At 42.5% G+C, this 11,702-nt stretch overlaps 1 protein-coding gene across 2 annotated transcripts; it reads right to left on the bottom strand.

The window, feature by feature from the left end:
• Positions 1–1,577: 1,577 nt before the first annotated feature.
• On the bottom strand, positions 1,578–10,883 carry LOC124117145. 2 transcript variants are annotated; one of them, XM_046478885.2, is made up of 5 exons: positions 10,750–10,883; positions 7,565–7,707; positions 6,420–6,713; positions 3,411–3,728; positions 1,578–3,064 (listed from the first exon to the last, which is right to left on the bottom strand). In XM_046478885.2, the coding sequence occupies exons 2-5, from the start codon at positions 7,698–7,700 to the stop codon at positions 2,421–2,423; spliced, it is 1,392 nt and encodes a 463-aa protein (XP_046334841.2). In that variant the 5' UTR covers positions 7,701–7,707; positions 10,750–10,883; the 3' UTR covers positions 1,578–2,420. The 2 variants fall into 2 exon arrangements, with proteins under 2 accessions (XP_046334841.2, XP_046334843.2); XM_046478887.2 differs by lacking the exon at positions 10,750–10,883 and having other exon boundaries at positions 6,420–6,784; positions 7,565–7,681.
• Positions 10,884–11,702: the final 819 nt, after the last annotated feature.

The raw sequence follows: 11,702 nt of genomic DNA, 5'->3' as shown, positions 1-11,702 counted from the left end.
TATATGAATCCCATATCTGTTTTTTCCGCAGTGATATTGTTGGAATATGGCTAAAATCATACTCACACAGACCAAGACCATGTAGGATGACGTGGTAGTGTACCCAGACCATGTAGGATGACGTGGTAGTGTATCCAGGCCATGTAGGATGACATGGTAGTGTACCCAGGCCATGTAGGATGACGTGGTAGTGTACCCAGGTCATGTAGGATGACATGGTAGTGTACCCAGACCATGTAGAAGGATGTGGTAGTGTACCCAGGCCATGTAGGATGACGTGGTAGTGTACCCAGGTCATGTAGGATGACATGGTAGTGTACCCAGACCATGTAGAAGGATGTGGTAGTGTACCCAGGCCATGTAGGATGACGTGGTAGTGTACCCAGGTCATGTAGGATGACATGGTAGTGTACCCAGGCCATGTAGGATGACGTGGTAGTGTACCCAGACTATGTAGGATGACGTGGTAGTGTACCAAGACCATGTAGGATGACGTGGTAGTGTACCCAGGTCATGTAGGATGACGTGGTAGTGTACCCAGACTATGTAGGATGACATGGTAGTGTACCCAGGTCATGTAGGATGACGTGGTAGTGTACCCAGACTATGTAGGATGACGTGGTAGTGTACCCAGGTCATGTTGGATGACGTGGTAGTGTACCCAGACTATGTAGGATGACGTGGTAGGTTACCCAGACTATGTAGGGTGACGTGGTAGTGTACCCAGACTATGTAGGATGACGTGGTAGGTTACCCAGACTATGTAGGATGACGTGGTAGTGTACCCAGGTCATGTAGGATGACGTGGTAGGTTACCCAGACTATGTAGGGTGACGTGGTAGTGTACCCAGGTCATGTAGGATGACATGGTAGGTTACCCAGACTATGTAGGGTGACGTGGTAGTGTACCCAGACTATGTAGGATGACGTGGTAGGTTACCCAGACTATGTAGGGTGACGTGGTAGTGTACCCAGACTATGTAGGATGACGTGGTAGGTTACCCAGACTATGTAGGATGACGTGGTAGTGTACCCAGGTCATGTAGGATGACGTGGTAGGTTACCCAGACCATGTAGGATGACGTGGTAGTGTACCCAGGCCATGTAGGATGACGTGGTAGTGTACCCAGACCATGTAGGATGACGTGGTAGTGTACCCAGGCCATGTAGGATGACATGGTAGTGTACCCTGGCCATGATGGTTTGGTATTGTGTGTGAGCAATTGTACAATGATAAAAAAGACAAATCTTTGATGACGTGACAGTGTACCCAGGTGTGAGCAATTGTACAATGATAAAATAGACAAATCTTGTATTAGTATTTTATTTGTGTAAAATATTACTTCCAAAAATACTGATATCATTGTTTGTTAAATCATCTGGGGACATTATTAACAATGGTATATTTATTAACATAATGGCATTACATGTTTTTATTTTTTGTTTGTTTGTTGTTTAACGCCTCACTCAGCAATATTCAAGCTATATGACGGCGGTCTGTAAATAACCGAGTCTGGACCAGACAATCCAGTGATTGACATCATGAACATCGATCCACACAATTGGGACAAGATAAAATGCATCCACCAAGTCAGCGAGCCTGACCACCCGATCCCTTTAGTTGCCTTTTACGACAAGCATAGTCGCCTTTTACGGCAAGTTTGGGTTGCTGAAGGCCTATTCTACCCCGGAATCTTTACGGAAATGACTATACAGCCTCAGCCTATATCCTCAACAATCACATCTTACAACAATATAATCAGTCCTGGTTGTCGTTGTACAAAGCCATCTTAGCGCTTAGGTGATCGTAACTCCCATACTTTAACATAGGCTTACAATCATCGTAGCGCTAAGGTTGTTTTGTACAACGGCACCCTGGTAGGGAAAACATTCATCCTCCTTAAAAGCTCAAAATCTTTGTTGTTGCCTTACAGATTGCATCCTTAGACCACAATAAATGAACTGTTCCATTTTCATCCAAACAATAAAAAATTATGGACGGGAGGCATTTAAAAAAAAATATCATATATATTTTCGGAACAAACAGTTTCTGTTTGTTTGTTTGTTGTTTGATGCTGCACTCAGCAATATTCAAGCAATTGACACCATGAGCATCAATCCACACAATTGGGATACAATGACATGCATCAACCAAGTCAGCGAGCCTGACCACCCGATCCCGTTAGGCTCCTCTTACGACAAGCATAGTCATTGTCTTCACAGCTGTTTTCTAAAGATGCAATCCATCATAATATTATGTTTATATCTCGACACATCTGCACTGCTTGGTTGTCATGGCAACCTGGACGTCTTCCACTTTGAACTTGAATTGTTATTGACAATCATATGTCAAACATCGTCCCATACGCGAGGCTTGGTTGTCATTGCAACCTGGATGTCATTATCAACCATATGGCACATCACGACCCATCTGGCACAACTAGGCCGTCATGACCTTGGGCTTCATCGTCTGACCTCTGACAGAAGTCCTTGATCATCTTGTAGACTTTCAGTGACTCGTTGATGCTCTCGGTGGTCTGAGCCATCTCCTGACTGAACTGGACGAACGCCTCACCGCTGTCGTCACTGCGCCGGATGTTAGCATAGGCATTCTCCGCCATCAACACAATCTGCTGTTTCACATCTTCCAGCGAACAGCTGCCTTCGTTACTTGTTGAACTCTGATTGGTCAGAGGGCACATGCTCTGATTGGTCAATGGTGATATGTTCTGATTGGACAGTAAATATGGCACTTGATTAGCCAGCACACTCTCCTGGAATGTTTCTTGATGGAATGTTGTTGAATTCGGGGTTTCACTGTAAGATGGAATTTGATTGGTTGATGGAGCTGTTTCTGAAGTAGCTGGTATCTTATTGGTTGACTGAAGGGAATCATCACGTGAGGGTGAGTCCAGAGATGTTGATGGAATCTGCGAGATGCATCCTGAGTTCTGATTGGCTGTTAACTTATAAGATGGATTTTGATTGGCTTTTGGCAGTGGTGTATGGATCGAGGGTGTCTTCAAGTCACTGCAGCAGGCATCGCTTGGGGGAATACTCAGAGCTGAATGAATGAATGAATGAATGAATGAATGAATGAATGAATGAATGAATGAATGAATGAATGAATGAATGAATGAATGAATGAATGAATGAATGAATGAATGAATGAATGAATGGTATAGTTCACATTTCTTATACCAATAGAAACATTGAACATAAACATAACAAAACAACACATATATCACCTAACTTTATCCAAAAAATAATATAAATTCTTTTAAAGTTATTGTAACAACATTTTCACATTTTTGTAAAAATCCAACAGCCTATAAGAATATGTTTCCATGGAAACAACACAACAACCCCAATTTGAGTTTCTAAATTTCGCTGTTCTGTGATCTACCTACACTTCAACTTCTTTCGCTTCAGTCCGAGTCTCTGTGACGGGGTATTCAACCGTTTAGCCAGATGGTCCTGCCCAGTTTTCTTCAGTGAGTTGACAAACACCCTGAATCCCCGATCACATCGGCGCACAAGGTAGTTGAGAAGCTCCTCATTCATTGCCTCGCGGGTGTTCTTAATCTGAATACGTTTAACCTCTGTAACTGTGATGATACCATCTGCGATGAGGTCGTTGAAGACTTCGTCGGGTGTTATGTCGTTGGTGAGGTCAACTCGGTTGTCCAGAATTGCTTGCTTGTTCTCTTCTGTCATCAGTCGCTCACCTACAATACAGGAACCAGCATTAGGAGGGATGACCATCAAGGCTTGTTTGTTTGTTTGTTTAAGGCTGCACTCAGCAATATTCAAGCTATATGACGGCGGTCTGGAAGTAATCGAATCTGGTCCAGACAATCCAGTGATTGACATCATGATGTTTTTGTGTGTTTGTTGTTGTTTATTATCCCCGCACTCAGCAATATTCCAGCTATATGGCGGCGGTCTGGAAGTAATCGAATCTGGTCCAGACAATCCAGTGATTGACATCATAATGTTTTTGTTTGTTTGTTTAATGCTGCACTCAGAAATATTCCAGCTATATGACGGCGGTCTGGAAGTTATCAAATCTGGACCAGACAATCCAGTGATTGACATCATGATGTTTTTGTTTGTTTGTTTGTTTTTGTTTTTTATTGCCGCACTCAGCAATACTGTAAATCTTGAAATTAATGCAAGCTTGAATTAAATGCGAAAAATGCGAGTGGTCTTTGCTCTCATAATTAAACATCGCATTTATATCAACAATAAGACATTTTAGATAGCAGAAATACCAACTTAGACATTCGCTGAAAACAAACAACTATGTATTCCACATCACTTTTTATTGAGCAGTACCTATAGCAAGTATATAAACAATGTCATTCAAACACTAATTACATCCTGTGAATTGTCACTGCTTGGGTCAAGACAAGAGTTCTACTCACTTATGTAATCACTGATCGCACCTGCAAGTCTAGACAGACACCAGCCACGCAACACGGTGTCTTTGTTCTTTGCGACTGAGTCAAAGGCAGACACGAGCCAGAGCCAGAGCATACTCAGAGGACTTTTTCTTTAGATATAAATCCACTGATGCTTGAGAGGAGGGGGTTGTCGCATTGATATTGAGTCACATTTTTGGGTAGGGACCAGCGGTCGCATTCTTTTGGAGACGCATTAATTTCACGATTTACATTATTCCAGCTATATGACGGTGGTCTGGAAGTACCGGTAATCCAGTCTGGACCAACCAATCCAGTGATGGACATCATGAGCATCAATTTACGCAATTGGGATACGATGACGTGCATCAACCAATTCAGTGAGCCTGACCACCCGATGCCGTTAGTAGCCTCTTACGATAAGCATGGTCGCCTTTTACGACAAGCATGGTCGCCTTTTACGACAAGCATGGGTTGCTGAAGACCCAGACCATCAAGGGCATCATGACTACTGGTATAGTATAACTGTAATAGATCACACACTATAACAATAACGTTGCAAAATACACACAACTGTTGCAGTATTTCGATAGTTTCATTGTTATCATTCCCATCCAATCATACATCCTTGCATCCATCATTGCCAGTACCAGATACAGTGAGTATGAGTGAGTGAGTGAGTGAGTGAGTGGGTGGGTGGGTGTGTGTGTGTGTGTGTGTGTGTGTGTGTGAGTGAGTGAGTGAGTGAGTGAGTGAGTGAGTGAGTGAGTGAGTGAGTGAGTGAGTGAGTGAGTGAGTGAGTGAGTGTAATGCCGCTCTGAACAGTATTCAAGTTATATCACAGTGTGACAGCTTAATGTAAGAGGAAAGCCCGAAGTGATGCAGATTTCAGACGTTAACCACTTGGTTGAAACCCATGAGCATGCCATAGGGATGCAACTCTGCACAGTGAATTGTGGTGCCTTAGACGACTGGGCCACCCATACCCCCCAACGATCAGTATTTGACACAACCAGTGTCAGATATTGTCAGTGTCAGGTCAATATCAGACACAACCCGTATCATACATGGCCAACAGGTACACCCAGTACCAAACACGGTCATAAGACACAACAAGAACCACAGACGGTCAATATCAGACGCGATGAGTATCCCATGCGGCCGAAATCACACATGACCAGCATCAGACACACCAGCAATAAGCAGGTACCCACATATCGACTTTCCTTGAGCACATCACGGCGGTAAGACTTGACAAACAAAAGCCAGATTAATTTCTTAATTAATCAAACCTAGTGAATATCAACAATACAAAGACTCTTTCCATTAGGACTTACACTTAATTTTGAACACTGACATCGTTATTATGGTGCAACAATTCAAGGGTCGGTTTACTAGCCCGTTGGCCCATGGGCAGTTAAAATTACAAAGGGCCTGCTGAAACGTAAAGTAGATGGCCGTCTGGCTAATTTCACCCCTTCTCCGTGTAAGTTTAATTCTTTTAATTGGATCATCTTGGTAGAATGACAACCGGTCGTAATGTTGTGTGTGTACGACTTCTTTATTTGCTAAAAAATCACCATGAAATTAAGGCAAATGGAAGCCAAGATGTAATCTCAGAGTGCAGGAAAAAAGGTTTCAGGGGTGAGGAGTTCTAAAATTTTCAGAGCTTTCCGCAGCTTCAGCCACTTCATGGCATCCAACATTTAGTTGTAGGCCACTTTGCTTGCAGAAGCGCCAGTAACTTTTAAAAGGCGCAAGCCCTGCTGGCTACTTACCAATTCCTTGTTAAATCTACCCCTGTAATTCAGCTCATTTGGAGCAAAATTCCCTTTCAACAATTACATTTGTTCATTTTGAACCATCCTTACCAAAGTTTAATAAAAATAACTAAATTCTGATTTGACAATTTTGAAAATTGGCTTAAAATGTTTTAGTTGAAGTTCCAAATGCCATGACCTGTCCACAACTCTGAAGACCACCCATACAACTTACCACAGTCCCCTTCTCCGTCCTCCCCACACAGCAGGTCTGCCAGATGACCTTGACATGACTCCCTCAATGATGCCTCCAGAACAGAGAACGCCTTGTCGGATCTTCTAACAACATGGTCCAGCAGCTCAGCGTTCATGCCCTCCCATGTGGCCTTGGCCTTGATCCGCCTCTCCTCAGCCAGCGTTAGAATCTCCTTTGCAGACAGACGACAGAACAGATCATCGGGGACCATGTTCTCGGCCAGCCGCGCCCTGTTCCGTGTCAAGAGGTTCTTGTGGGCTGAAGTCATCGGTCCTGCAACCAGAGGCAGCTTTTCGTTTGTTTCCTTGTTTCTTACTCAACATAGCAGTCATGAAAACTGAAAACTACAGCAAAACCACAGCCTGTTGATCAAGTCCACACCAATCTTCTCGAGGCAAGAGAGTTAATTGACTTTAATAGTCTAGTTTCCACCCTTGCCGAACTAGACTGGAATTCCTGGGCTCGATCGTAGCGCCACCAGTGACAGTTACGAGTTATGTCCCTTCTATGCCTCTCCTATGGACCAATTAGATTCCACCTCTCGTATCACTTGCATTTGCTTCAAACAAAACGGAGGCGCCCAGTCAAGACGATTTGATGGATAGTCAAGATCTATATATTGTGATAAAACGAGTCTTACATCGCAAAGTGCATCAAATTACGTGAGCACCTTGATTAAAAACATGAAAAGATTTAGAAAATATCTGTTGACAACGCGTTAGAGGTGCACATGCTTTTCAAATCCTGCAATCTACCAAAATCTGCATGACAATTTACGAACCGGATTTCGATTTCGGAGCACGATTTTGATTGGACTATTCATAGACTCGTCCAGCCAAAATGTAGCTCCATAATATCAGCCTAGTTCGGCAAGGGTGGAAACTGGACTTTTATAGTCAGTTAACTCACTTGCCTCGGGAAGATGGTCCACACCAGGCTCTGATATCTCGGAGTTTTTACTCTAATTTGAAAATATCAATTAATTTCTTTCTCTGATGCCTATTGTGAGTAATATTATCTGGAACACTGACTTGGCCCTGAGGAATCAAACCAAATACAAGCAAATGGACTTAACATGTGGACTATCCCACAGGGCGAGAAAGACAACAGATATATATACCAACCTTCTTCAGCTGCTGAAGAACATCCTTCACAAGGATCTCCATCAGCCTCGTAGTGGTCATCTTCCCCTGACCTTTGACCTGGAGGGGTCAGTGTGTCATGACCTTCATCCAACTTCCTCTTGGTGTTTTGCGCCATGTCTCACCTTCAATGTAAGAGTGAGTGAGTGAGTTGGGTTTAACGCCGCTTTTAACAGTATTACAGTTATATCACGGCGTGTCAGCTTAATGTGGGAGGAAAGCCCGAAGTGATGCAGGTCTCAGACGTTTACCACTTCGGTGAAAACCACGAGCACGGGAATGGTGCTGACAAACCTAGAAACATAATCGGGGCGAACTGGGATTCGAACCCACAATCATAGGTTTCTGGCGTGCCCAAGGGACGCATCTCTGCACAGCGAATCACGGCGCCTTAGACGACTGGGCCACCCTTGCCCCCCTTCAATGTAAGAAATTATATGGGTTCAACAACCAGGGTGGATGTCATAGTGTGAAACAATACTTAGGTCTACCTGAGCATTTTGATGTGATGATACAAAAAACAATACGTTTTTTTCTGTATCGATACAAGATGATACACTTGCTAAAATAAATTACTTACTACTCCTTTAATGACACAAGCGTTTTTGTCAGTCAAATAATGCAAAATGTGTTGAAATTAGTTTTTCATGTTCACTACTAAAAAGAGCTGCTATGAACATGTGTCTACAGCTAGCTTTTCCTTTGGAACCTGCTCTGAAATATTTTTAGTCAAGTAGTTGTCATGTCATTTGACGTAAATATGTGTATCACGATACACAATGTACCGTGATGTGGCCGTTTCGTTTCATCCCTGGATTTTATGTTTCTTTTTCACTGCACTTTTTTGTTTGTTTGTTGTTTAACGCCACACTCAGCAATATTCCAGCTATATGATGGCGGTCTGTAAATAATCAAGTCTCGACTAGACAATCCAGTAATTGACATTATGAGCATTGATCCAAGCAATTGGGATACGATGACATGCATCAACCAAGTCAGTGAGCCTGACCACCCGATCCCGTAAGTCGCCCCTTACGACAAGCATGGTCCCCTTTTACGGCAAGCATGGGTTGCTGAAGACCTATTCTACCCTGAATCTTCACGGGTCCAGTTTTACTGCAAAACAGTTATTAATTAAATGAGTACATAGCAAAGGTTGTTGATCTGCAGTGTGCATAAACAGATTGTGTGAAATGAAAGTTTACTTCAATATGCTCAGATCTTGTATACATGGTATACATTTAAAGCAAGTGATATTTACAAGCCTATTTGCCTGTGTTAGGGTAGGTTACCCCTTAGCCCTTGGATCCCCTTTAAGATCAAACCCATGCTTGCCGTAAAAGGCGACTATGCTTGTCGTAACAGGCGACTAACAGGATCGGGTGGTCAGGCTCGCTGACTTGGTTGATGCATGTCATCGTGTCCCAATTGCCTAGATCGATGCTCATGATATTAATCAATGGATTGTCTGGTCCAGACTCGATTATTTACAGACTGTCGTCATATAGCTGGAATATTGCTGAGTGCGGCGTTAAACAACAAACAAACCAACCAATCCAACCCTTTACGGTCAATCAGCCCTTTATGATTATTAGGGTTAGGTACCCGTTTTGTGGCTATTATAGATTCTATAGCGGCGCCTATTTTTTCTCTCACAAAAACAAGGAGAAAGCAGGGTGAAATGCTTTACAAATATTTTGGCTCCTGGAAACTGACCTGGAACAATCACACAAGCCACTTTCACCTGCTGCATTTATTCAGTACTGATTCAAAAGCTAACTCGCCCTTGTGTCGTCACTAGCCATGCTCATGCCTCCCTCATTCCTTACTATTATCCACATCATCCTCATAGTGTTCCCTATCACACTTTTCTGTCACAAAAATCCCCCAACGAAATATTAAATACCATGTCATTCATGAGTATCTGCGAGTTCGACGTCTGACGCCTAGTGCCGTTTTTAGTTGGCGCCATTTCGGCTCATTCCTCACCACTCAGTATCTTGTACATTATGGAATGGGATGAGTGTGCCAAATGGCATCAGGATCACCTGTAAGTATCCGTAGACTAAAGTTTCAAGACACCTACCCGTAACCCTCGTAAGTGTCCTTTACCCAATCGACCCTTTTCATTCAGTTCCATAATGGTGTAGGCATGACTAGGTAAATTTGCACTAAATTAAACAGTGTGAATGTAGCTCAGTTGGTTAGCTGTCGGGTTAACAATCCGAAGGTTCCGAGTTCGCGTCCCGCAGATTCTCACAAAATACTGTTGCTTGTCTTTGAGACACGTGACCTACAGCAGAGATCGTCCTCACGAGAAGTTGTGGAACTGTATTCGAAAGGTGCTCTGCTTTTTGCATACTTTTTTGTGGAAATTGCAGGTAATTGGCCTCCCCTGATCTGAATGAGGCCTAAAATCGCAACAAAACTTACCATGACTTTAACATAAAACATCATGAAAATATCCACAGAGGGTACAAATCATATAAGAAATTGGCCCAACTGCCTCTCCATACATTTTATTTTTAGCGAGAGTATCACGTGATGGTCATGTGTTTTTTCGGAAACGCATGAATCAGACGATTTATCACTTATTTTTTGACAGCACTAAAACTTTTTAAGACAATTTTTTCGTAGTCGTCAGCTGCATGTCTTAGTGATCTCTGTTTCCAACTGATATGTTTGTCAAACTGTATCATTAACTTACACTTTGTAGCTTGATTCTGTTTATTTTGTATCGGGACTGCGTTTGTTGAGAAACAAGCTTCCGTTGATGTCACATCTCGTAAAATATGAGAAACAACGGGATTAAATATGGCCGAGCGGAAATATATGTAGAACGAATATATCGTCCGATCATAGGTTTTTGCAAATCATTACGTTTTCGGACGGTAATGTTTACCGCGATTACTCGCGCTATAACGGTGTGTAGAATCTCACAGACATTGAAAATACTCAGATGATGGCTTGTTTTTAAGAAAAGTTGTATTTTATAAGTGAGTGAGATGTTTTACAGTTGTTCATGTGATAAAATAGAAAACTATGAATGTTTCTTAAGCATCCGAAAGCCCATAACACACTGGAATAAATATTGAAAAATCCTGATCAGTTTGAACCATAAGCACGTTACAACAAAACGTCCATGACAACCCTTTCAATTCACTTACCTAAAGTTCCCAAAGTGACTGTCACTAGGGCCAGGTCATCGAGTTAAACACGCCAAGCGATATTCAATCCACATCAACCCATACATGTGCAGTTTGAGATCGCCGCCATTTTCATGGGATGCAATAGAGTTACCTCCCTTGGTTCGCTGAGTACTTCATTTACTGCATATAGCTGTGCCGTCATTTTAGTACATCGCCAATGAATCCATACTTTAAAGTTACATAATAGGAAATAAAATCGGTGCGGATTGTTTTTCATATTGAAATATTGGTTGGAAAGACTGGTGTTATCTGCTAAAAGGTCTCGCAGAACCTGTTTTGTTCGTATGTTCGACACACAGGGAGCGGGTCAAAACGGCCCCAAGTCAGATCGGCTACAGAACGGACACGTTCGGAGACCTGAAATTTGGAAATTTTACGTGCGCTTTTCGAAAGTAGAGGCCTCCCGAGGGGGCGTTGACAATTTTGAATGGTGAGTGTGTGTGTGTGTGTGTGTGTGTGTGTGTGTGTGTGTGTGTGTGTGTGTGTGTGTGGTTATCTTAGTTAATGGTTTTAGATTAGCGGTGTTTTGTTTGTGAGGGTTATTTATACGGCTATTTATATTTCGGATATGCCCCTCAGCGCTTTAAGTAACCAACAGGTGGCGGACTGTACAGGAGCTCTGCTTCCAACGATTTCAAAAATGGAGTCCCTAGATACATTTCCACTAAAGACAAAATGTAAGATGCTAGTTTTACACATTGCTTGTTTCTTAATTTAAGTTGACCGCACCACATGGTACTATCTGTATCAGTGTTGTACAGCTAGTAACATAGAAACGACTTGCTTCCATTATCATTGTTTGTTGAAATAATTAAATAATTAAATAATTATGTGGTGGAGCTGCTTCTAATCCTGTTTATTTGTTGTTTAACGCCCATCTTCCCAGGCAAGGGAGTTACCTGACTGTAAAA

This window comes from Haliotis rufescens, unplaced genomic scaffold, assembly GCF_023055435.1.
Source record: "Haliotis rufescens isolate VD_foot unplaced genomic scaffold, xgHalRufe1.0.p SCAF_14, whole genome shotgun sequence".
Lineage (NCBI taxonomy): Eukaryota > Metazoa > Mollusca > Gastropoda > Lepetellida > Haliotidae > Haliotis > Haliotis rufescens.
This window is presented reverse-complemented; position numbering and strand designations above follow the sequence as displayed.

What these genes read in the sequence shown, in the direction of transcription:
- LOC124117145 (XM_046478885.2), bottom strand. Translation starts at nt 7,700, where the DNA reads ATGGCGCAAAACACCAAGAGGAAGTTGGATGAAGGTCATGACACACTG. An exon ending in TTCTTCAGCAGCTGAAGAAG is followed by an intron (nt 6,714 to 7,564) that starts GTTGGTATATAT and finishes CTCTGGTTGCAG; the next exon opens with GACCGATGACTTCAGCCCAC. An exon ending in GGACGGAGAAGGGGACTGTG is followed by an intron (nt 3,729 to 6,419) that starts GTAAGTTGTATG and finishes CCTGTATTGTAG; the next exon opens with GTGAGCGACTGATGACAGAA.